At 35.6% G+C, this 26,338-nt stretch overlaps 1 protein-coding gene across 12 annotated transcripts in view; it reads right to left on the reverse strand.

The window, feature by feature from the left end:
• Window positions 1–26,338, reverse strand: part of ALS2 (alsin Rho guanine nucleotide exchange factor ALS2) — a 72,653-nt gene that overhangs the window by 37,791 nt on the left and 8,524 nt on the right. For 9 of the 12 annotated variants that reach the window (XR_004623565.1, XM_034654961.1, XM_034654962.1 and 6 more), the window contains 9 exons: window positions 21,948–22,027; window positions 20,644–20,798; window positions 16,828–17,765; window positions 13,528–13,885; window positions 11,226–11,394; window positions 10,252–10,348; window positions 6,367–6,444; window positions 3,416–3,598; window positions 1,371–1,542 (listed from right to left, as the gene is read on the reverse strand). Coding sequence is in view for 11 of the 12 variants with exons in the window: in XM_034654961.1 (XP_034510852.1) it covers window positions 1,371–1,542; window positions 3,416–3,598; window positions 6,367–6,444; window positions 10,252–10,348; window positions 11,226–11,394; window positions 13,528–13,885; window positions 16,828–17,765; window positions 20,644–20,798; window positions 21,948–21,967 (2,170 nt within the window). In the remaining variant the exon portion in view is untranslated. Of the gene's footprint in view, window positions 1–1,370; window positions 1,543–3,415; window positions 3,599–6,366; window positions 6,445–10,251; window positions 10,349–11,225; window positions 11,395–13,527; window positions 13,886–16,827; window positions 17,766–19,039; window positions 19,130–20,643; window positions 20,799–21,947; window positions 22,028–26,338 lie in introns of those variants that run through there. The other 3 variants (XM_034654969.1, XM_034654966.1, XM_034654967.1) reach the window with 3 other exon arrangements.

A 26,338-nucleotide genomic window follows, 5' to 3' on the forward strand; every position in this document is an offset into this window, starting at 1 on the left:
ACCAGCCAAATATGAGAACCACTGAGCAAATCCAACTCTCCTCCCATTTTGAAGATAAATAATCTGAAGTCAGAAAAAGGGAAGTGACTTATCTAATTTCACACAACTGGTAAGTGACGGCCAGGAATTAAACTCACTTTTGTAGTTATATTTTAGTTAACATTTTCAACTTTTTGTACTGACTTTTGCTCCATTGCCCCTTGGACAAGCCCAACACTTCAGTGAAGAGAGCCATCCCAAAATCAGACTGACCAGGTTGCTCTGAACTTTACAGAGGGTACCAGAGATTATATGCTTTTTCCCAGTCCAAAGTTCCTAATTTCCAGGATCTCTCTCTGAGCAGTGAGGCTATGAGCAGACAAGGCAAGAACAACATAGAAGTCACGAATCAGGACAGGGAAAAGGACAATTTCACTTTTCTTTCAAAGAAATCCAGGAAGCTTCCAGCTTGGACTGCTGCTGTTCCCCTGCCAATCTCCTGTGGTGTTAGGCCCACCCACTGGGAGAGAATTTATAGAACATGCACTCTCCGACATTTAAAAAGGCAAAACATTAAAAACTAAAATAAACAAGCTGGGGTGCCTGACTGGCTCAGTCGGAAGAGCATGTGACTCTTGATCTCCAAGTCATGAGTTTGAGCCCCAGGCTGGGTGTAGAGATTACTAAAAAAATAAACTTAAAAAAAAAATGAATAAGATAAAAATAAATAAAAAAAAATGTAGACAGTCCCTAACTTACAAAGGGTCATATTCTGAAAGACTATAAATTAGTTATTTGAAAAAATAAATGTTTCCCCATTATAAAAATGGGCTGGCCCACACAAACCAATGTCAACTTAATGTAGAAAAACTGATAGTACTACAAGGCAAACTTAAGTACTATAGTATTGCTCTGAATTCTAGGTCCTCACAGGGGACCACAGAGTGCAGGAAAGAGAAAGAGAGAAAACGTCCTCTCCATTTTCTATGCATGGGGCCAAACCTACAAAAATTTTTGAAATGGCAAAATCTGATTAGGTAGTATAACATATCTTAGGACTAGTGGGGCCAGAAGTGTTGTTTTCAGTCTAGCTCCTAGGATCAACTTTCCCAAAGCTGTTTCTGCTTTTCTACCATGAATATTCTGAAAGCTCCACTTCCTATTTCCAAAAGGAAAAAGAGCTCTGGGAATGGTAGCGTACTCAGGGGCAGCTGGTCTCCTGCCAAAGTGGAAACATTTTGTAAGTTGTTGAGGGCCAGTGTACAAAAATAAGAATGGAATGAAAGGAATAAACCCATACATAACTCAAGTTTTTTTTTTAATTTGTGACACAGGAGAACAGATAAAATAAGAGTCCTGAACTGAGGGGGTTTGAGAGAGGTCCTACTTACCTAAACTGAGCAGGGGCCTGAGAATCTGAGATTTGATGTCACTTAGTTTTGAATAGAACCGTCTTTCTGTAGTAGCCAACTCATGGAGACTGGCAATATATCCCATAACATTTTTGTCCACCAAAGCTAGATAGCTATCTTTTCCTGCTGTCACTCTGCTTATATATCCGAGCTGAAACAGAGGAAAAGAAAAAGATTAAAGATAAAATATAATTTACTAGCAGTAATTTGGGTGCTAAAGCTGGCTCCTATCAGCTGGCAGGAGCCAAATGGAATTTTACATTCAAGAATTTTGCAAGTTAGTTATTAAATCACTAGTAGCTTGAAATTAGCAATAGTAAAAGTACCCCCCCAAAAAATGGCAAACACTACAGATCAGGGCTTTTTTGTTTCATTTTGTCTTTTTTTTACAGCTGGTTTACCAGTACAACATTGTTATATATGTATATCTAGACTTATATATTACCATATATATCTATGCTTTTATTGCCACAATATCTTTCATTTCTATTTATTTAGAACCACAGACACCCTAAATATAGAAAGAGCCAAATGATAGATACACATGTCTCAGGATCCTCTTTTTTATGAAATAGGATGAGAGCAGAGAGGATCTCTATGCTGTGTACTGGAATATCAAGGGTCTATGAGTTATCTTGTCTCTTAAAAGTACAGCACAAAGGGATTTTCTTTAAAAGGGACTTTTTGTCATTTATCCATTACACAACTGAACAAAAATAATCAATGTATACACAGATCCCTATAAACCCAGTAACCAAGCTGCAGACCAAGCAGCCTAATATCCATGGTAACTAATGATACATACTAAAGCCTCATTCCTTTCATCAGCCTATTTCATCATTTTTCTGGACTGTGGAATCTTTCATGGGGAATGTGGAGCAATGGCCAAAAACTACAAATAGTCAATGAGTACGTCTCGAATAACAGCCTATATACAGGTAAGGAGCCAAAACTTGGCCAGTGTTGCCTTTAGCAAAAAGATTTTGTCCCTATATATTCATAGCTTATGCATTTAGCCAGAAAAACAAACACAAAAGATAAAAAAAAAAAAAAAACCAATCCATAGGATGTATAATCCAGTAAGAATAAGAAATCCAGAACATACTAGCTTTGAGGGTTAATTCCCTTACAACAAACCACTCTGAGGATGTGAGTTACTTTAATGAGAAAAAAGAAAACCAGGAACAGGCCAGTGGTTTAAGTCCATGAAAAAGAGATAAGAAGTAGGAAAGCAAAGAAATTCAAATTAACAAATGAAAAAGAAGGGAGTAAACATCAGTAAATAAAAATGACAATTTAACAAAGGAGGGAAGGAATGGGAAATAGAACACTGTTGGTGGCCTGTCAGGTCTGCCATGAGCCCGCCTTGGGTCTATGTCATTTTTACTTCTCATTTTAATAGTAAATGACGTCTGGGTGGCTCAGATAGTAAAGCATCTACCTTTGGCTCAGGTCACGATCTCAGGGTCCTGGGATCAAGCCCTACATGGGGCTCCCTGCTTCTCCCTCTCCCTCTGCCCCTCCCTACCGCTTGCATGTGCACTCTCTCTCAAATAAATAAAATCTTTAGCAAATAAACAAAACAAAAAAACCTCATCTACTCCATTTCCATTCTAATTCACCTCTGAGGAGTCCATGAATGCAGTTAGGAAACTTCATTGTGAAATGTACTTTTTAATATTCCTACATAAGTGTATTTATTCAACAAGTATTTATAAAGTACTTGCTATGAGGATACAGCAGTAAATGAGAGTGCCTAAAATCTCTACTCTTAGGAATCTTATAGTTGAGGACAGAAAATAGATTTAAAAAAAGTAAATTATATAGTGTATTAGATGGTGACATGCACTGTGGAGAGAAATAAGTCAGGAAAAGGAGATAAGGAGTGAAAGAGGATGGGAAGGGTTTGCAGTTTTAAATACAGTAGACAGAGATACTTAATAATAGGCATACATACAAATAATAACAAAAACAAAAGACTGCTCATGTGTTACAGAAGGCCTTAGGATCCAATTCCTGTTCACCTTACTACAGGAGAGAAGTACTGGAGTCTTAGTACCACTGTGATTCTCTGGAAGGTTGTCACCTTCTGCAGGGTCCTGCCGGCCACTGTAATATAACCCAGGCTGGAAGTCTTCTGTATCCACTAAAAACAGGGAATAATCCTGGCCTGCGGCTACACTCCAGACTCCATTTTCACTGTTCACCTGTAATGACAGCAAGATACTCTCTGTCCAAGATGAAAGGAAGAATTAAATAGAAATTCAAACCCACCAGAATGGAAATGTTAGGAATGGTGCAAAGTCACTCATATCTCAAGAGGGCAAAACTCACCCAACTAACGTGCCCAATCAACTGCAGCACAGATGCAGAGATAAGAAGGAATCCAGTGTTTAGCTTTTAAACTTAGAACTGGATTGTTTTTATAAAAATCTGAAAAACTGGGATTTAAAAAGGAAAAACCATAGATCTAATTTTTTAATAGTTATTTTTGAAGTCTCTACAGGACTTAGCCTATACTACAATCAGGAGGCACAGAAACTTCTAGAGCCCTATTCTGATAGCTAGGACACACCTTTGTCCATTCACATTCAACTGTGTGCACAAAAATCAAGATAGAAAGAAAAAGTTTAACAAGGCAAAATTCCATTCTAACCAACTAAACTCTTGGGTGCTTAAATTCGGTTCTCCCACTTGGAACTCACTACCTCTCTGATGTGACTTCACTGTACCAACTCCCAGGTTGTTGAACAGGCAGGACCCCTTAGAAGCCCATCTACAGGGATCCCCCAGACCAGTGGTTCTCAACAGTCTTTGCAGCAGCAATCACCTACAACATGTTAGAAATATAAACTCTCAGGCCACATAGCTACTGGAGATAAAGCAATCTGGTCTGACAAGCTCTCCAGGTGATGCTGATGTGTGCAAAAGTTTAAGAAGCACTGCCTTAAACTGATGATTTTCAATCCCTAGGATTCCATAGAGTGATTCACGATGCACCATGGAAAGGCAGGTGTCAGGGCTCTGCCCCACCCCCCTCTAACCTTCAATTAAAGTAGTTCCATGTTTATCCATTTTGTGTATGGGATTACACATAAGATTTCATTGGAAGAAAGTGTTCTGCTTTGAAAACTACTGCCCCAACTTCTAGCCCCAGCTTTGGCTGTGACTTCTATACTGATAAGAAAAAACCCTCTTATCTGTTAGATTCTTTGTGTCTAGAAAGGCTCCAAATCCTGGGGGTGGGGTGGGGGGGTGTGTGTGTGTGTGTGTGTGTGTGTGTGTGTGTGTGTGTGTGTGTGTGTGTGTGTGCGCGCGCGCGCGCGCGCGCGCGCACACACGTCTCCACTACTTTGTAGCTATCCCTTTCTGGCATGACATTATCTTCTCAAATTCAGGTTATCCAAATAACTGGCTTCCTGTTAATTTTGTAAAGAATGGATTAAAATTTTCCCAGGAGACAAAAATCGTCTTTTTGTCTCTAATCAAAACTAATTCAGATCTCATTCTACCTTGACTTTTAATTCACAGATTAATTAAAATGACATCAGAATGTTTTTCTCATCCTTCCCCCTAAATAAAAAAAAAAAACAACAAAATCCTGATGCTGTAATTTGTATATGTCTAGTTAATGAGTAATGAAACTAAAATCTTATTCTCTCTTATCTGACTGTACAGTGTTACATAAAAACTTGATTTCCAGGGTCTCCATTCTATGCTACAGAACTTTCCTTGGTAAGAATAAATGTACATTCTACTTCACTGAAGTAAAAAACAAGGAACAAGGATTTACCATATTTTTTTATATAGTATCAGTAACTGAATAGCTTACCACTGAAATGCTCTATACTGAAAACATTTAAGATTGGAACTAGAAAGTAATAACTGTTGCCTAATGTTTATTTAAGTCTTTCCCTCTCAGTGAAATGAAGTTCACTGGAAGGAAAGGCAGAATGTACAAGTCTTATGAAGCAATGGATTACAGTGCACTCTGAAAACATGAATTACCGCAATATGTATTATCTGGAGTTTATACGTGAATCATGTTCCTGAACTTGAGGTAACTACCCTTTTTTAGTCTCTGTTGCTCTCAGTGGAGGGAGCGTGTCTTGGGCTCGGTTGATAGTAGAATCAAACTACAAATGGATGTTATGGTGACTAACAATATAAAAAAATATATATTATTATTAAAAAAAAAAAAAACTACGAATGGATGAGCTCCATATTCCATTCTGTTAGGCTATCGCCATGTGTACTCCCCGCCCTCTACCTCCAAAAAAACAAATCTTGTATAAGGCGTCAATACTATTGATGAGAATTTAATATTTCCACAGGGTTTTGGAGCAGGAAAAAAGACCGATAAACAGTCCTCTAGGAACACATCAAAGGGACTAGAAGCCACCAATCTCTGAATAGTGTTATATAAACTAAAACCAATTTATACAACAGTGAAGAAATCATCTATACTTTTAGCTTCACTACAGAAAATGAAAAGATTTACAGAAAGGTTTTACTACTATGACTATGTATGTAAAAAGACAAAAGCCAAAAAAAAAAAAAAAATTACCACCACCAAATAATGTTATGTGAAAGTCAAACTTAAGTGAAAAGTCAAAGAGTAGGCATTATTTGGTGGTATAAAGCTCAGAAGTCAACATCATAGTCCTTGAAACATTTGTTTTAAAAGAAAGAACTCTTTCATTTTTATATTTTAAAACAAGACAAAGGACTATGAATATTCAATGAACATTGGAAGCTAAGAAGAAAAGAAATACAAGCATTATAAAAAAAGAACATTTAGCTTGAAAATAAGGGGCTTCATGGCTTTTTTTTTTAATTTAAGTACACCAAAACGAATTTAGATTACAAAAACAGAATTCTAATTTTTTCAAACACAAAATGGAGAACTATAAAATGCTGTAACTTAGAATTCTGAAATACATTGTGATAAAAATCATCAAGTTCTCAAAAGTACCTTTGCAAGACGAGGAACTGTTGTTGGAAAATCATAATGGCCAAGTTGACCAAAGGTATTGCTACCCCATGAGTAGACCTATTAGAAAATCATAGGAAAGTAGGTAAGAGTTGTGAATTTGACTTTGCATGTCATTTCTGAATGTCTATACATACACATATATGTGTATATACATATGTATGTATACACACACACACAAATAGTCACACATACATTACTTACATTCTTTAAAATAAAATACTGAGAAAATTCATCTTTAAACAAGACCAGAGCTAATGAGCAAACAGTACATAGGAAGATAGAGTCCAAGGGTTAACAATAACATTTCTCAGGTGTTTACTACCTGCCAAGCATTGTTCTTAACACTTTCTTTATTGATTAATGTTTAATTCTCATGACAATCCCTTCTTTACAGATAAGGAAACTGGCTTAGAGAAGTCACAAATTTCTAAGTGGCAGGGCCAGGATATAATCCCAGAAATTGTCCTATACTGCCTCTTACAAAGAAAGTGATAAAAAAGGTAAGTGCTATAAGGAAAAATTAATCATGATTCTTCTGCAGAAAGGAGTACTGTGAAATGAAGAGAACACTTTTTCATATATGAAAAGTTATCATGGGAGAAACACAAGTACCTACGCTCCGCTACAGACAAAAGAAACTAGATGACAGTGACTATGTCTAATGAAAATGGTTTTGTTTCTTCTGGTTTTAAAAGTAATTCATGGTCACTGTACAAGACTGTCACAGAACAAAGAAATGAAAAGGAAGTGAAAACAACGGATGAACTGACCACTTAGAGACAACTATTTTGTTTTGGGAACACATACACACATGCCTCTAGAAATTTTACTGTCTAAGGTATATAATTTAGACAAAAAATGTAAAGCAAAATGGGACTATACTATATAATGCTGTTTCATGACCTGATGTTTTTCCTTAATGCTATATTCCTTGACATTTTTCTGTTACTAAGTATCAAGCTACAACATCATTCATTCATTCATTCATTTATGAAAGAGAGAGAGAGCATGTAAGCAGGGGGAGGTGCAGAGGGAGAGGGAGAATCTCAAGCAGACTCCACACCAAGAGCAGAGCCAGACTCAGGGCTCGATCACAACGCTGACATCATGACCTGAGCTGAAGTGAGGAGTCAGACGATTAACCAAAGGAGCCACCCAGGCACCCCAAGCTACAACATCATTTAGAGTAACTACACAGAATTCTACTGTGGGTGTAGTTTAATAAGTTACCTAATGAAGTAACCATATTTACGTATAATTTCTTTCTAATTCTTTAATAAAAAATACAGAAAATCCTTGAATATACATATTTCTGTATATATTTCCTTAGAATAAATTCCTAGGCAAAGAACTCTGGGTCCATGAATCCGCACATTCTGATTTCTGATACATACTGACAAACTGTCTTCCAGCAAGGTCCAATGTACGTTCCTGCCAGCACTGTATCTTTTCCCTACACTCTCACCAGCACACAGTATTAAATGGGATCTTTGCTCATCTGGTAAGTGAGAAAATATTTTACTGTTGTTTTAATTTATATTTTTTTACTAAGTGGCTAACCATCTTTTCATTCATTGCTGGTCATTTCTAGTTCTTTTATGAATGGAATATAAATATCGTTTGACAATTTTTCTTTAGTATTAGGTAGTAACACTTTATCATATATGTCACAAATTTTTTTTCCCCACTTTGTTAGGTATTTTATTTTTGTGTGTGGTGTTTTTTGCTATTTAGGAGCATTGAATTATTAGGTAGACAAACATATCATCTTTACTTTCTAACTTTCTGGTTTTGATATCATGTCTTTTTCTACTCCTAAGGTTATTGGGAAAAAAAATAAAATAAAAAGAAACACCTAAATTTGTTCTTTCACATGTAAGGTTTTATTTTTTAGCATTACATCTTTAATCCACCTGAAAGTAAAATATGTGAAGTTATCTTCATTTTCTTCTGCAAATAAGAAGCCAATGGTTCCAACAGTACTTACTGAATATTCAGTCTTATATCCTCAACTGACTTGAAATGCCCACTTTTATCATATACTAAATTCTCATATATACTTGGGTCTATTCTAAGCCACAGGTATATTTCTGTCTCACTCATCTGCCTGTAGTCTGATAATATATTTTATAAGACTATTCTCACCTTTCCTTTCTGTTCTTTTTCAGAATTTCTGTGACTCACCTCCTATATTTATCCTGGAATATTTTTGGGATCATTTTATTAAGTTGTAAATCTTACACTGAAATATTTTGGGGACTATACTGAATTTACACTGAACTGACTTAATGATCTAGGGGAAAATGGCATTTTTGCAACATTGACTCTTCTCATCTAAAAATAAAATCTCAGGGGGTGCCTAGGTACCTCAGTCTGTTAAGCGGCCAACTCTTGATTTCAGCTCAGGTAGTGATCTCAGAGTTGTGAGATCAAGGCCTGCATCAGGCTTGCGCTCAGTGTGGAATCTGCTTGTCCCTCTCCCTCTGCTCCTCCCCCTGCTCATGGGCTGTCTCTAAAATAAATAAATAAAATCTTTAAAAATTTTAAATTAAAATAAAAAAATAAAATAAAACAAAATCTCAGAGCGCCTGGGACGGCTCAGTTGTTTAAGCGTCTGACTCTTGATTTTGGCTCAGGTCATGATCTCAGGGTTGTGAGATCAAGCCCTGCATCCAGGTCCATGCTGGGCATGGAGCCTGCTTGAGATTCTCTCACTCCCTCTCCCTCTGCCCCTCACCTCCCCCATGCCCCCGCCCTGCTCTCATTCTCTCTCTCTCTCAAAAATTAAAAAAAAAATAAAAAATAAAATCTCTTTCCCTTTATTCTTATTTTCTTTTATAACCTACCAGAAGAGTTAGTGGGTTTGTATCATATAGGCTCTACACACTTCCTATTAAAAATATTCCTATTTTCCTAATACTTTTGTTGCAACTGTGAACAGCTTTTTTCCCTGTTTTCTGTTTTACCTTATGTATATAAAAAGCTAGCAATTTTTGTATTTTGTAACTGACCATCTTCCTAATCTCTTACTTTTAAGCCTTTTGAATGATTCATTGTGTTAATAACAATAAATTATTCTTTTCTTTCCTAATATTTACATTTATTTACTTAAGCTATGTTAGTTTTTTGGGTAGCCTAGTATGTGAAATTTAAAATATTTAAATTATTTTTTTAATTTTATTTAAATTTAAAATATCTTTTTTCCTAAAAAGATGAAAGGATTGATAACGAATCATTATATGAATATATTTAAAAACAACTTAGGGGCACCTGGCTGGCTCAATCCATAGTGTGTGTGACTCCTGTTCTTGGGGTTTTGAGTTCAAGCCCCACGTTGAGTATAGAGATTATATAAAAATAAAATCTTTAAAGAAAAAAAATTATATATTTGGATGTGTGATGTATAGAAAATTTATGTATCTTAGTGTGGTTCTAAGTGATTCTAGAGGTCGCTTTCAGGTCCCACAATGTTAAGAAAAATACCTTTTGTTTTCTTAGTGTCTTATTTATAGATTTCCATCAAAAAACAAAAATTCATCAATACCAAAAAAAATCACCAATATCCTGGAAAATCTTGAATTCTATTTTTCGATAAGAGCACATTATGGAAACTTTGTCAGGTAGACCAGTGTTTAATCAAATCCTACCATCACACGTGTGACTTTACACAAGTCATATAATTTCTCTAAACTTCCCTTTCTTCATCTATAAAACAGAAATAATACAATATAAAATATTAGAAAGATCAAATGAGATATGGTATTATTGCCTGACACACAGCAGACACTCAATAACTGAAGGTCCAATTTGGTCATGTTAACCTTCTACAAAAATAAGATCAGCTTTTAACAGTTTGTCTCCTACCTGGGATTTCGCAGTAAGTGCAAGAGAATGGTAACCACCTGCCTCGAGATAGATTACTTCTTTACCATCCAGACATTTTACACACAGTGGTTGAAGCCTTCAAGAAAAACATACACATACAAACTCAAAGAAGGCTCAGCAAGAATCATGACCTTTTCAAATTACAGAGCAAATGCTTTCAAGCAAAAATAAACATTTCAAAAGAAAACATTAAAATAAAAATATTAAATATATGTTCAATTTACTCCTAAATATAAGTAATTTTGCATGGTTTTAATTTAATCTTTGTCCATCAGTCACTAATTAACAACCATAAGTCAGAAATCTGTTAAGAATCAAAAACTTCTAAATGATTCATTATGTCAGAGTATACTGAGGACACAATGAAATATAACCACAGAGAGAATTCTTTTTGTTTGTTTCTTTAATGCCACAGTTGCCTTCACTTTGCTAAGACTAGAGACATTTACATTAACTGGCTGTTTTAGATAATCATTCCATTTCATACCTTCACAAATACCTTATCAGTTAATATCACGAGTTCTTCAACAAAACAGTTTTTCCTTGATGGACACTAATGGTTTAACTGCTATTATAGTTATTTTGGCAGCCACAGAAGGGCATCTTTCAGGTAAAAGAAAATTGTTGGCTCTTTTTAAATTAAAAATTTGAGTTATTTAAGTGTCCTGATGAAATACAATCTTATCCCAAATATTCCTTTCTGTTCCAAGATGAATATACATCAAAGAAGAGATGGAAAGGTACACCATAGATAAGTCCTTTTTTATTAGGTACAAATTCAAGGCTAACATGACAGGTCTATTTTATTTTTTTAATCCACATTAATGATATATAATAATCTGCAGCTAGAAAGGACCAGATTTCCTCTCTGAGGAAACGATGTAGAGTTCTTCACAGGAGAGAGATTTATTTGTTAAAGCCAACCCCTAACAGTAAACACAGGCAGCACTCACCTAGGCAGAACATCACCATGCCCCAGCTGTCCTTCCTTCCCTTTCCCCCAGGTCCACACCTCTGTTCTCAGAGAAGGCAGGAGTGCATCTGCCTCTCCGCTGTACGTTGGGGTCAGAACCACTGTCCGTGTTTTCACCCGTGCAGCTTTTCTTAAGAGCCTGGGGGAAACTGAAAACAAACCAGAGATGGAGTGAGGGAGTAGATGTGTGGGCAAAAAAGGTATCATTTTGTCGAACAGTTGATTTTCAAAGAAATACACTAACACGGTATTTGTAAAGCATATTCTGTAGGTTCTCTGCAAAAACAGGGATTTAATAGATGAGTTTGGTAAATGCTGCCTACTACATTCTATCCTCCACACTATCTGCCCTATAGATCCACACACACATTAGCATGCTAAAGGCCCTGACAAGTCCTGCAATTAAAAGGCCTGTTTAGATTTGTTTAACTCAACCCCACTTCCAAGCATCTGGCCACAGAATTCCTTTCTGTATACTACATATGTTATATAGAATGTCTATGTGACATCCTATGGAACTTGCATTCTAAATAATATGCTTAACAAAATACTACACTAAGGCTGACAAATATTTTTCCCATTTCAAAGCAGAGTTAAAAGTTAAGCCTTTCCAAGTTAAGGTCAAACATATTACAAATATTGTAATAAAGGACTTATTTTAGATATAAAATTTTCAAGTTTCTATGGTAAGAAAAAGATTATGAATGGGAAGTACTAAGTAACTTTTGAATTTTGCCTGCCTATTTCAAATTTTATAGAGGACTTAAACAATGTTTTAAAAAATCTTTTATAATTCTTTATAGTATTCAAAATTATAATGATGGCGTACAACACTATGTAAATCTTGTACACTGATTTGGTGGCAGGGTATGTTTTGAAGAAAATCATCAAATGTCACTAAGCGGAGATTTGGTCATTAACTTGAGGACACAAAAAGGTGATCATCACTGACTACAATTAACATCTTTTCTGGTAAATGTGCCATCTATTTGTACATACAGACACTCAAACCTACTTGAAGTTCCCTCAAAGATGTATTTCAGGTAATTTTAAAAGACAGAGAGAAAAAGAGTGCACGTAAAATTTTTCTAAAGATACTTTGCGTCACTAAGTAAAATTTAACCAAAGGAAATAAGTCTGTTAGCAATGCCTTAATGACATGACAAAAATCAATATTCCACATTTGCGGTTCTAGGAGATCTCAAATATATTTATGCTGCAAATAGGAAAGGATATTTGTGAGCTGAAAATCTAGTGGCAATGAGAATTAGAAGGCAGGAAAACAGAAGTGCTCAGGGGCACAACAGTGCCATAAGTAAGTAGAAATGAGAGGTAGGATTCCTAATTTTAGAGCTTTGGCCAAAATGGTGTAAACTGGGGGCTGGTAACCATAGACCATAGGTCAAACACAGCCCACTGACTGTTTTGGTAAATAAAGTTTTATTGGAATATACAGCTTTGCTCGTTTACGGATTACTTATGGCTACTTTTAAGCAACAATGGCAAAGTTGAGTAGTTATGTAACAGAGACCGTATGGCCCACAAATTATAAAACATTTCTTTCACTCTTTACAGAAAAAGTTTACCAACTCCTTGTCTAAATCCAATGCTGCTCAAACTTTAATGTGTACACTAGTCACCTGGGAATCTTGTTATAAAGCACATTCTATTTCAGTAAGTTTGGAGTGAAGGCTGAGATCCTGCATTTCTAACAAATTCCCAGATGCTACTGTTGTTTCTAGTCTGCAGGTCAGATCTGAGAAGCAAACGTCTAGATGACTGAGATTCTTGAACCAACTGAGAAACGTTGAAGAACCAACTGGGTAATAGTCTTAATATTCGAAGACGTTTGTTGCTAATTGTATCAGAAAATGAACTTTCGTCTTCCTGAAGTTTAAAATTATCTCCACTTTCAGGTCAAATACAGTAAATTCCCCACTTAACAATGGTCACATCTGCAACTTCATCTCTCTGGACTGCAGGCCCCAACTAGGATATAAAGAGGCTGTCGCTACATTCCAGAACAGGAAAATAAGATTCATAGTAAGGATCAGAAGCAGATGCAGACATCTCAAAAAAGTTACATTCTACAGTTATTTTTAAGCAGAGAAATACGTAACTTTCTTTTAAAACCACCCAAATGACCAAAATTAAATAAGTGTTGACATTTGAATATATCAGCTTAAGCAATTAGGAAAGCTACTAATTTATTATAATATAGCACATGATGTCAGGAGCATTTTGGATTTACCAAAAGTCAATTTACCTGGCTATTTCCTTACCTTGGGACAACAAGCCAGGGAGGGAGAGTCTTCGGCTTCCTCCCTCTGCTTCCTCTTCTCGGATATCCACAAGACTTGAACTCTTCTTTCCTTGCATTGATTCCTGTTTAACCTGTTCTTCTCTGCTATCTTTCAGACCTTCTGGGCCTATGGAACTAATGCCTGCCTGAGTTCCAGGTTCACAAGGGGCCGTACTATAAAAGTTCATAACTTTCTTAAGAGACAAGGCCCCAGCTTCATATGTAGCGGCCACTCTCACACCAACAGCAGATGCACAAGAGACCACTAGGCTGTTTAGGGCTGAGGTGCTTGTGGTTGGTGGGCTGTGAAGATTAGGAACTGCTTCTTCTACAAGAGGCTAAAATATACACACATTAAAAAAAGTATATAAAAATATAATCCCTATACAACAAGCAATCAATAAAAATAAAGTTAAACAAAAACCATCACTATTTACAAATATAAGAATCTAAAACAAAGGTCTCTATCTTCAACTTAAAGGTACCCGCTCCTGGTACTGGATTTAATATATCATATGGAAATGAGTACTCAAACTACAGCTACTTATCAAAAGTACTCCCTTTTGTTTGAGTGTTGTGTTTTTCCATGCTATTTAAACATAAGCCCCAGCTGCTTTAATAAAATTAAGCACAGAAGGGGAAAGGGCAAGAAAGGTCTGGAAAACATAGCATTTAATATAAGAGGCACTGTGACAGCCCTGGATATAAGGTTGAAAGGTTAACAATACATTAAAAAATAAATAAATAATAGTAGTATTATTGATCGCTTTTAGGAAAATTTACAGACTGCTACTAAGAAATACCAGAAAAAAATACATCTAAAAAAAGGCTTTTTCTGAAATGTTTTATAAATGGTAATTTAGATATTGTATATAAGGCAGAAAAATAAGTTATACCTCTGACCTACCTGCCCCCAAGTTATGTTCTTAGGTTCAAGTCCTTCCACTGCCTCATGAATGTGTTATTTTCCATGATCCAGGGGCTATGTAAACTGAAGGATTACTTTTGCTCTCATTATGATAGAGTAAATGTGGAAGGTTAATAATTAAACATTTGGGACCAATGTTCTTTGTGTTCTTCATAGCTGTATTTGAAAGTCAAACTAAAGTTTTCTAGTATCTTAGTAAAAAAATCAGTTGAAACTTACTCTGAGCAGTCAAGCACCACTGTTTACTTAAAGGAAAGTCATTAAATGTAACTATTAAAAACACAAAAAAAGCTTTTAGCTTATCAGCATAGGTCACTATGAAAAATTTGTTTCCTATGCTGTCCAAAGGTCTCAAAGGGTATACATACATTCCTTTATTTGTCCTGAATTGAAAGCTAAGTGAAAACAAAGTTTTTAACATTGACTTCTGATTCCCTTAAAGGAAATAATTCCTGTTTCCTGCACAGTACTTAGACTGTAGTAGGTACTCAATACATTTTGTTGAATTAAATACTAAATTCAGAGAAGCAAATGAGTATTTATTTATTTTTTTAGCAAATGAGTCTTTAATTAAAATACTCAACAAACAAATACACCATATCAAGCAAAAGATAAATACAAAGCCTATTAATTCCTTGGTGATACAGTTCCCTGATAACTTTTTGAGAAGAACTAACGCCACTATTTTCACCCTATGTGTAGAAAGACTCATTACAGAAACAGCAATGGTATTTACGGGTGAATATTTTAGGGGGTTCTTACCAATAGATAAGAGGAAAGTCACAAAATTCTACCTTCAATAAACTTTAAATTATTGTTCTTACTGGCTGCTCTACTTAATTATGTTTAACAATATATAAAATAAGTCAACAAAACAAAAATATATTGCCAGCAATTTTGATGAAAGACAATTTCAGGAGTCCCGGTCAACCAATAATAAAATTCAATTATGAGGTATATGCTTCATTGCCAAATACTATGGTTTATTTCACAAAAATGAGATACTCTTTCACAGTTATTTCTGGCCATAGGAGAAAAAACTTATCCTAGACTACATAAATTCCTAGTGAATTAGCTGTCTGATTGAGACACTATTTACAAAAATTGAACTAAATTTAGTATAAACAGACACTGCCAAAATTATCATAGGCAACAAAAAATTTATATGTTTAACAAAATAAATCCAAAGGAAAATGCAATTTCAATGATAATTATCTAATAATCAAATAACTGTATACAATAAATTTTTAACTTCAAATTTAATAAACTAGCAGAATGACTTCTAAAAAGTCAAAGTCCAAATTTTTTATAAGCATGTTCAAGTCTAAGAATGTTCTGTGTGCGTTCCTATTAAATCATTACTTTTGTTTTGTTTAGATTTTAATAGTATCTTTCTCCAAACAGCTTATTCTTAATTAAAAAAAAAATCAGATATCCACAAGGTTCAATGAGTAAACTGTGAAATAAAAACTATTTCTAAAAATACCTCTAAGCCATGTTCTCATCCTGACGGAGTGAAGAACAAGAATAAAGAATCAAAAGATATATGGTTTCAAAAACCTGAAAAAACACCACAGGACAGTTCTTTTATGATTAGAATTTTTTGTTTTGTTTCATTTTTGTCTCTCAGAGTTTTGGTAAAAAGCAAAACTGAAAGTCTTACATGAAAAGTAAAAAAACAAATTATCCTTTTAAAACAATTTGTTTAATCATGGAGACTCAAACTTTACTGTATACTACTGGTAAACAGCTTTTCTTACAAGTTTTTAAAATGAGAGTAGTTTAAGTAAGATGAAGAAAACATTAACTCCCTGCCCCACAACAAAGCCCAGTAAGGACCACAGGTATAAGCAGAAAAAAAATCAAACACTATTTAATACCAGAAGTTGCTGTTGTTGTTGTTTTTTTAAGTCTGCCTATGATTGAGGGATTCACCACATAGCAACCTTCCCTGATAAAAAAGGAAAGGACTACTCTCTATGGAATCTGAAGTGGTACAAATACAGGTGAGATGAATCCTTGTGAATACATAAGTATTCAGGAAAAAAAAAAAAACCCAGTATTCAGGAGCCCACCAAAATTCAGTACATTTAGCCATGGGAGAAAAAGTACTAGAAAAAATAAATGAGATTTTGCTTCTTATAAAAGAAGCCCAGCACGACATCTTTCAACATCTTAAAGGGCAGAGTTTGAACATAAAGAGTAATTTTGAATTAATCCAGGTTTCCCCTTATCTAGGACTGCATGATAAAACAGATTTAAAGTCAAACTCAAGACTTAAGCATTTTAAAGTTGTTAAAGAAAAACTCATAACTCCAGAAACACCTTTATATTATAAAATTTAGCAGGTACCTGAGATGGCACTGGCTTTTCGCCGTTCTCTGAGTTCTCTCTTACTGAATGATCTGACGGTTTTTGCACGTATTCATTTACTGCCTGAGTATCAGGGTATGATGGTACATTTCTGGCAGAAGAAATTTCAGTTGTTCCCATGATGTCTTGTTGGGAGGAAATGGCATCACCACCCGTGGTCTGAACATTTCCAACGTTCGTGTCAGTAGCAACAGTCAGATCATTTTCTACAAGCGTGTTCTCGAATACTTCTCCCTGATTGTCAAGGGTTTCAGTGGAGGGGCTGATGGCAGTGCTGGCCTGGTTTTCTGCCTGGGTTTCTGACAGTGTCACACCTAATGGGCAACAATGACTGTCTGATATAATCACATGGTCTTCTTTGTCAGTCATAGTAATCAGGAGTTGGCTGCACTGGTTGCATCTTTCTGGGACTGGCTTCAGATCCTGGGAAGGGAGGCACTGTACCAGTGCTAAGCTGTGGAACGCACCACAAGCAACCTGTAGCACTACTCGCCCGGCAAGATGTTCCACCTTTTGTGGCTTTGTCACTGGGAAGGCGGTGGTAATGAGACCCAACTGACAACCGGTACCCCATGCCCAAATCTCTCTGCTTATTGACAATGCCAGTGTGTGCTCCTCACCACATGCCAACTGCAAAATCCTGACGGCCAACAAAGAACTGGTCTCAGCATCAGAAATGCTGACAGGATTCGGTTCTGGAACATACTGCTGGTTAGCTACTGCACACTGGCCCGCAGAGTTCTCCCCCCACATGTATACTACACCACTTTCTGTCACTGCTCCACTGTGGAAACTTCCTGATGCCACAGTAACAACATATTGCCCAACCAGGGCATTTTCTAGAATGGGGCTACTCGGACAAATCTCTGCTGATTCACTTCTCCAGGGAAGAGTCCCAAAGCTGTAGACCTCACCATCTGAAAGGTGTAAAAAAAAAAAAAAAAGAAAAAGAAAGAAAGAAAGAAAAAGAAAAATGAAGGAAGTTAGTGAATTAACTAGAAAACTTATCAGCAAATTTCTGGTCCCTCTAGGTTAACAAAATAGGGCTGGTTTTGTTTTTAATTTTCAAAAGCACAGTTGTAGAGATTTTGGATCAAGCATATAATATCCCACATTTATTCATCTTTTAATATTCTGAAAAATAGTGAGGATTTCTACCAACTGCCAGAGGCTCCTTTCAAATGAAGGATTATTGCTCCTTTCTTTTAGCCTCATCCTACAAAGTCCTACATGGATCCACTACTAACGGCTATCATTGTAGGCTATTCCAGGAGCAGATTCCAAGTGTTCAAAGACAAAACAATGACTATGATAAGATAAAATGAGCAGAGGATATAACAGATACATTCGCTAACATCTACAACATTCACTGCTACTTGAATAAGTCAGAGCAGCAAAAATTATGCAGTAGCATAAAAATATTAGAGAGTCATTTTGGCCAAAACTAAGAAACCAGTTTTATACTTCCAAGTTGTAAGAAAGCACCAGTGTTAACAAGACGGGGCTGTCTTCGTGATGTGTATGATATTATATATAATTTTAAATGTTACATATAATATATACTATACACTATATAGCATTTCTAAGGTGCCATTTGTTTAAAAAGCAAATCATCACAACGAAACAAAGCAAAAAAAAACCAATAAAAGCTATGATGGCTAGCTTTAGAATGAAGGACAACTGGCTGGCTTTAGAAGTAAAATGAAAGGCGCCAGTGAGTTGAGCACATGAGTGATAAGGACCTGTTTCTGTCCAGGTGTGCTACCAAGTCATAATCTCACTGCAGTACTGTGGTAATTTGGGGGAGTGTGCATATGACCTGTGCTAGCTAAAAAATTCAAATGGAACAAAGATTTGGCCATGGGTTTTGAAAAATACCAAAACAAGCCCACTATTCCTTCTTTTCCTTATGACCAGAGGCTCATCCATTTTTTTAAATTAATAAATAAATAATAAAATAAATTTACAGTAGTATTTTTCCCCCCACAAAGCAGCAACTGAGCTGATGATGAAAAAAATGCATTCTTTAGCTATGGCCTATTATACACAGCAAATATATTTATTTATATACTCAAATTAACTAACCAGAACATCTATGTGAGAAAGAACACAACAGTGGCTAGTGGGAAGCCATGAGCTTTTATTAGGGAATTTCCAGTTTGGGTAAAGAGTACTGAGAAAATAAGCTCACTGGTTAAGATCTTTTAAACTTTTCTTCCCAAGAGATACAGCAATATACACTTGCAACAGCTCACCAACTCTGTCAATGAATATCACACCCCTAGAGAGAGAAACAGTGCAAAGAAATGGATATTTAGACAACTCCTTCCTTTTTTCAACTTGGAGTACCTCAAAAAATAGTGATTCAATGAAGTGTTCTCACTGAATTATGAGCTGTCAAACCAAATAGAGAAAAAGAACTTGAAAATTTCCAGCATTCCATCAGTAACATTTTCTCATCTGGAAAACATAGCACTGGAGATCTTTTTGCCATTTCAAACTACACACTTGTGTGAGATGAGATTTTTTTTTTTTTGTAGCTTTGACACTTAAAACCAGGACACTGCTTACACATGAACAATGACAGGTTATTCATACATTTTTTAAATGTTTTCCCTCAGCTATCCCACTTAAGGTATGATTCTAGAGGTTTAAAGATCATGTTCATGAAGGGTTCTTAAATATCTTACTAAAGGGTAAATAAGACAACAATGGAATTCCACTTACATATGCTTGAGAATAATATTTTGAAGCCCCGAGGGCAGGTATTGACTGAATATAGTTCACATTTTTATAATAAAACTTTTTCCAAATTCTGGCCTAATAATAATATTATTCTACATTATTACAATAAAAGTAATATAATAATAAAGAGGCTAGAAAGAAATCCATGTTTACCCCACAAAATTACCAAGGTCAGATTTAAGTTTTGCTTCTTAGAATTTGTCTTCCCTTAGTTCCTACAAGGAAAATACCAAAGCATTACTGAATACTTAATAAATGCTTATGGAATAGAATTTTATAAATTAATTGATGGCAGTCCTAGCTCAAACCAAATTTGCCAAGACTGAGTTGGTAAACTGCTATCAATATTAAAGGCAACTCTCCTATAAATTATAGCCTATGTTTCTATTGGTTATAGATTTATAGATTTATTTTATTACATGTTCTTATCAGCTGCTGTTTATGCGTAAGACAAACTGTACTGGGGCAGTATAGCCAAGTGGCTTAAGCAGCAGGCTTTGAAATGAGACCCTCTGAATTCCAATTCTGATTCTGACACTCCAATAGCTGTGTGGGCTTGGGGAAATTATTTAACCTCCTGACCTTCAGCTTCCTCATCTGTGAACTGGGGACATCAACAGCAGCCTACCTCACAATGTGGTTGTGAAGACTCAGTAAGGTGGTACATACAGAGTGCCCGGTACTGTGCTGGGCACGCATAATTGTTTAATAAACATTAGCTATTACTAGCATTATTACTCCGATACATTTAATGAACAAAGGTACAGCAAGAGAGTTTCTGAATAGGTAATCTTTCAAAAGTTAATTTTTCACGTACTTATTACTATAAAATTTATAAACTGTAATTCTCCCTTTTATTCTAGTTATGATGGATCTTAAATTTAAGAACTAATCTGATTTTTGATAAAGGGAGTAAGAACATACTTTGAAAACACAAAGAGTATAAGTTCCGGCAAACTTCATTAAGCATTCCTGATATCCGGTAACTCTCTTACCGCCAGGTACTATTAGCATTTTAGTTAGTATTTGTTAAGCTATTCTTTTCAATACCTTCAGTCAGAAGGACTCCATGCTTCACCCCAAGAGCTGCTTGAAGGACAGTCTTTCCTCCCCAGCCTGGCAATCTCTCCGGTGTTACAGAATAGGATCCTGCCTGCCACACATGGACGAGGCCTCTTTCTTTGGATCCTTCTGCTTCTGTTGAGCTACAAACATTAAGAAAAATAGCTGAATTGTTCCTGCAATTAAAACTGTATTTTGGGGTGTTCTTACTAATTTCATTAGACCTATACCTTTTACCAGCACATGGGTGACTGGGTCAGATTTTTCAGCACCTATTTTATGCTTTGGTTGGGACACAGGAGCAGAGCTAAAGCAACTCTTCACATAAGAGGCTTGAGGACAATCCAAACCCACAAATTACTTATCTCTAAAAAGTAAACAAAACCTGGACAATTTTTTGACATTTTAGATTTAATAGCACAAAATTTTAAGATTCTAACTTCTCCATTTATTAACTCCTTATTTAGATAATGAAGTTACAACTGTCCCAAGTTGGAGTCTTATTTTAAAATTTTAGTTTTGATTGTGCTAAAAAGGTATCTAAGAAGGAATAGAGATCCATATTTTACTTTACACTGAGTAAGCTCTAGAATTGTTATTTAACTTTTTAAGAATCAAATTTGTATCAGGAACAGTAAAATCCTTCCTGCTTTACTCATGTTCTAGCCAAAGAATTCTATCCATGTGATGATTCTGGTTCAAAGAACACAAGACACAAAGCTTCATAACTTCCTACACTTCTAAGAAAAGGACATATTAAGATATGCTGGGTTTCCTTTATACCAAGTTTCCCTCTGTTGCCACTGATACACTCTTTTTTCTAGAACACTGATGCCAATTTTAATGAGGCACAGAAAGCTTTTTGGTTTTATTTATTTTATAATACCTAGAAATTTCTCTACTTTTGCTAAATAGTATTCCTCTCAGTTATGATTAGGCATAAACATAGTATTATGAAAGGAAAGCCACAAACTGAATCCGGTTTTCTAAGGATAGAAGAGGATTACAATTAATAAAGCTACACCCGAAGACCTGAAATTACTTGAGAAAAAATGGCTTCAAAAGCTTTAAAATGATGAAGAAACTTTCTGCCTTTTTATAAGCATAAAACAAAGCTTATCACTAATCAGTTTTATTTTAGTAGCTTTTTCTCTTTACCAATCAACATAAATGTCACTATTCCTACTTAATAACCATGAAGAAAAAAATTAAACTGAAGAAAAGCTACGCATATGTAGACTTGCTTGTTGTGTTTCCCTAGAAGAATAAGGGAGAAGAAGAAATGGTTTTACCTTTTCTTCTTTGAGTCCATCAGTCAGGGGGAGCACTCCATCACCAAATCATCTCTTCTTTGAAAAAGATATATAAAGACCTAAATAGCAAACACAGGTAAGCACAAAGACCAATGAAAGAATACTGTGCAACTTCATTCCTCAGATTTAAAAAAAAAAGAGCAGCCCTCTAACAACTGCACATTCACTGGGCAATAAATATGCAGTGAAACTATTTCAACTATTTCATATCCCGCCTGCCAAAGTCGAATATCTAGACTGAGCCTTCCCACTGAGCTTATAAAATTGCCTGCCAACCATCAAATGTAATGTCAAAAGAAGACACGACTACCTGAAATTAAGCTGTACTTTGTCAGGAAACAGATTTTATTTTTTATTATAAAGAAGGAAGTTCAATCTGAAAATTCTTTTTGTTAAATACTCCACATACGTTAAGGGTCATTTTTAAAGGCTTCTGGAACACATGAACATGTAAATACCAATTAAGAAAGAAAATTCCTAAAATCTCTTCAGTAATGTATCAGATTCAAGTAGTTTTAATTTACATTGTTCAGCAATGCACACAAAAAATTACATCATTAATATTAGAAAGTTTTCTATTTATTGGAACTGGCAGTATTTTCCCCAAATCAAGCTCAACTCGAAACCATAGTCCAAAAGGCTGGAAGAAAGAAATTTGGGTTTTAAAATACCTGTTTCAAAATCCACCATTTAATAATAAAGAGCTATATGAAATTACAGTACAAATATCATGACCCATTAGTTTAGGGACTCAATGTTTAATAAAGAGACAGAAATATAAACAAGCAGACAAATGCTCAATGCATTTCAACTAAAAATTAATATTTTTAAGGGCACTGAAAACTCATGAAAATACATCATGGCAATGAGGTTTTATTTGTGTCAACCATAAAAATACCCAAGCCAAATTTATGATTTTTCTGCAAAGGATATGACATGGTCACTGTACTCTGAAAACAACCCATACCAGCAGGAGTGATTTAAGATCCATCTGTTTACTCCAGGTTGCCTGTGAATTCTTACCGTTTGCCATCTGTGTATCTGGAGGAAATTACTCTCTACCTAATGCTTATTTTGGAAAGATTTTTGAATCATTCAAAGTTGGATGAAGGGTACCATGTAAACAAAACGTATATCTGAACAGATTTAATAAATGCTATTAATTTAATAAATGACTATTTTTAAATAATAAATAGGATTAAGTGGTATTATGCCTTGTATGTGATGATAATTAACTGTTAGGAAAATGTACAGTTCATGGTATACAAAGAAATTCTGAAGCCAGATCTAACCTGTGTTTATCCGTCAGAGATCAAGGAATAACTAACTGTTCCCTTGATTAAAGTTAAACAACACCCAGCAGAAACCAGAGAACTCCTCTGGCAGGGTGTTAAAGTACAGAAGCACACTTTGCTTTCCATCACAGATTCACTGAATGTAAACTGAATTTTATCCTACTGCCTGACAATCAAAAATGTTGAGACCCTTTCGGTGACGTGAACAAAACAGTCAGCCTTTTTCCTCCTTTAGTGTCACATTTTTTGAATACAGAGTTTTCTTAAAGTAGATTTCATCTTTTGCCGTATTTTTCACCACCACACATTTTTTTCAAACCAAGATGGAATTAAAGCCATACAAAAACTGTTTTGCAACTTTCTCTTGTTACTTACTATATATGCTAGGCAGAATAAGGGTCCCTGAAGATGCCCACATCATACTGCCAAGAACTTGTGACTACGTTAGGTTAACGGCAAAGGGCTGTTAAAGCTCCTAATCAGCTGACCTTAAGATAGGAAGATTATCACAAGCCTCCTTGAAAGTGCAAGAGGGAGGCAGAAGGAGGAGAGTCAGATAAAGAGATGTGCTGATGGAAGCACGGTCAGAGAGACTGCTGGCTTTGAAGATGGGAAGGCGGGGAGCATAAACCAAAGAATGTGGGTGGCCTCTAGAAGCTGGAAAAGGCAAGGAAACAGAATCTCTCCTAGAGCCTCCAGAAAAGAATGCAGCCCTGATGACATCTTGATTTCAGTCCAGTGAGACTTGTGTCATACTTACAACCTGAAGAACTGCGAAAACAGTGAACTTGCAGCAATTTGTTAAATAGCAACAGAAAGCTAGCTAATATGCTATTTCATAGACATCTTTCTATATCAGTATTTATAAGTCTGTCTCATTTTAATATGTTTGACTTCTTCCAGAAAACAGGTCTGCCTAAGACTCAAATAGAGCAATGAGAAAAAGAGAAATGACTGCTAAGGAAACGTAACTAAAAAAGAATACTACAGCTAAATGTGGGAAGCTTGTGTTATAAAGTTTTATCTCACATACTTAAATATAAGTGGCATTTACCAACTCTATTTAATCTAACATTCTTTCTCGGGCATGGAGCCTACATTAAAACAACAACAACAACAACAAAACAAAAACCTAACATTCTTTCTCGATTATGTATCCATAAGAAAAAGTAAACCTGCAATTTTTGTTTTCCTAAAATTTTTATGACCCCCTATCAGGAAATCTTTAAGATTTGCCTCAAGCATTCAAAAAGCACTTAGACTTCCTTAAACTCTCTCACTGCTTCACATTTTTAATTGTTATAAAATTGCCTAATCATGGGGCTTCTTCAGGGGATAGTTCTCTCCAGGTGAACTTTAAGGTTCTCACTCTACATTCCTTTGGGAGACAGAATCCCTAAACTCTGCTTTTCTTCTACTATAGTAACCTTCCTTCATAGGCCTTTATTATATTAATTAGCTCTGATATGTGATGTACAGTCAAAAATGTGGGGTCCTCAGCCATTGCACTACTGGGTGTTTACCCCAAAGATACAGACGTAGTAAAGAGAAGGGCCATATGCACCCCAATGTTCATAGCTGCATTGTCCACAATAGCCAAATCATGGAAGGAGCCGAGATGCCCTTCAACAGATGACTGGATTAAGAAGCTGTGGTCCATATATACAATGGAATATTACTCAGCTATCAGAAAGAACGAATTCTCAACATTTGCTGCAACATGGACGGCACTGGAGGAGATAATGCTAAGTGAAATAAGTCAAGCAGAGAAAGACAATTATCATATGATTTCTCTCATCTATGGAACATAAGAACTAGGAGGATCGGTAGGGGAAGAAAGGGATAAAGAAAAGGGGGGTAATCAGAAGGGGGAATGAAACATGAGAGACTATGGACTATGAGAAACAAACTGAAGACTTCAGAGGGGAGGGGGTGGGGGAATGGGATAGACTGGTGATGGGTAGTAAGGAGGGCACGTATTGCATGGTGCACTGGGTGTTATACGCAACTAATGAAGCATCAAACTTTACATCGGAATCTGGGGATGTACTGTATGGTGATTAACATAATATAATAAAATAAAATAAAAAAATGTGGGGTCCTCTTTTGCCTTGCATGACATTTCCAGAGATCAAGAACATCCGTAAAATGAGCAAAACAGACTCAAGCATCCCCTCCAGCTATTAAATTCTACAAGTCACCAAACAAAGCTAGATTCATTTTAACGGATGCTACTCTACACTTCAAATTATCTCCTTTACAGTGAAATGTAAAACAATTAAACTTTCAGATGGCCCTTTAAAACAAAAACCAAACCTTGGTTCTTAACAATCTGACTCCACTTTTAGATCCCGTTGGAAACACAATCTCCTGCTACATTTAACAGAGAAATAAGCTATCTCATACAAGCAGAGGGTATGCTTTTAACACCATGATCTGAGAGTGCCCTAAAAAATTTAAAAAAAAAAATGTGGTCCAGGTGTCCGGATTATTGTTAGAAAAAGCTGCAAACTATCTACAGATCCACAAACCCTTACCCAGAAATCCAAAGTCCCCCCCATCAAATAAAGAAAATCTTACCAAAAAAAAAAAAGAAATCCAAAGTCCAAAAACTCTGAAAACTAAGTTTTTTCATAATGCTTTTGGTGGCAAAATCTAATCTGATTCAAACTTATCTGACAGCAAGCCTAATTTGAACTAATATGAGGTTAGTTTTTTGCCCCTTTAGTGTGAATATTCATATATTTTGTTGTAGAAATATTAACATGATTCGGGCGACTGGCTGGCTCAGTCGGTAGAATGTGTGACTCTTGATCTTGGGGTTGTAAATTCAAGCCCCACGTTGAGTGTAGAGATTACTTAAAAATAATTTTTAAATCTTTTTAAAAAAAGAAATATTAATATGATTATGGGGTGGAACCAAATGTCCTACAGAAAGTGTCACATAATATATGGTTTATGCACATCATTTTAAAGATCAAAAAAATTTTGAATTCTAAAACATATTGCCTCAAGCGTTCCAAGGAAGGGACTAGGAACCTGTCTTCTTTTTTTTTTTTTTTTTAGGGTTTATTT

The sequence above is a fragment of the Ailuropoda melanoleuca genome, chromosome 2 (assembly GCF_002007445.2).
Source record: "Ailuropoda melanoleuca isolate Jingjing chromosome 2, ASM200744v2, whole genome shotgun sequence".
Lineage (NCBI taxonomy): Eukaryota > Metazoa > Chordata > Mammalia > Carnivora > Ursidae > Ailuropoda > Ailuropoda melanoleuca.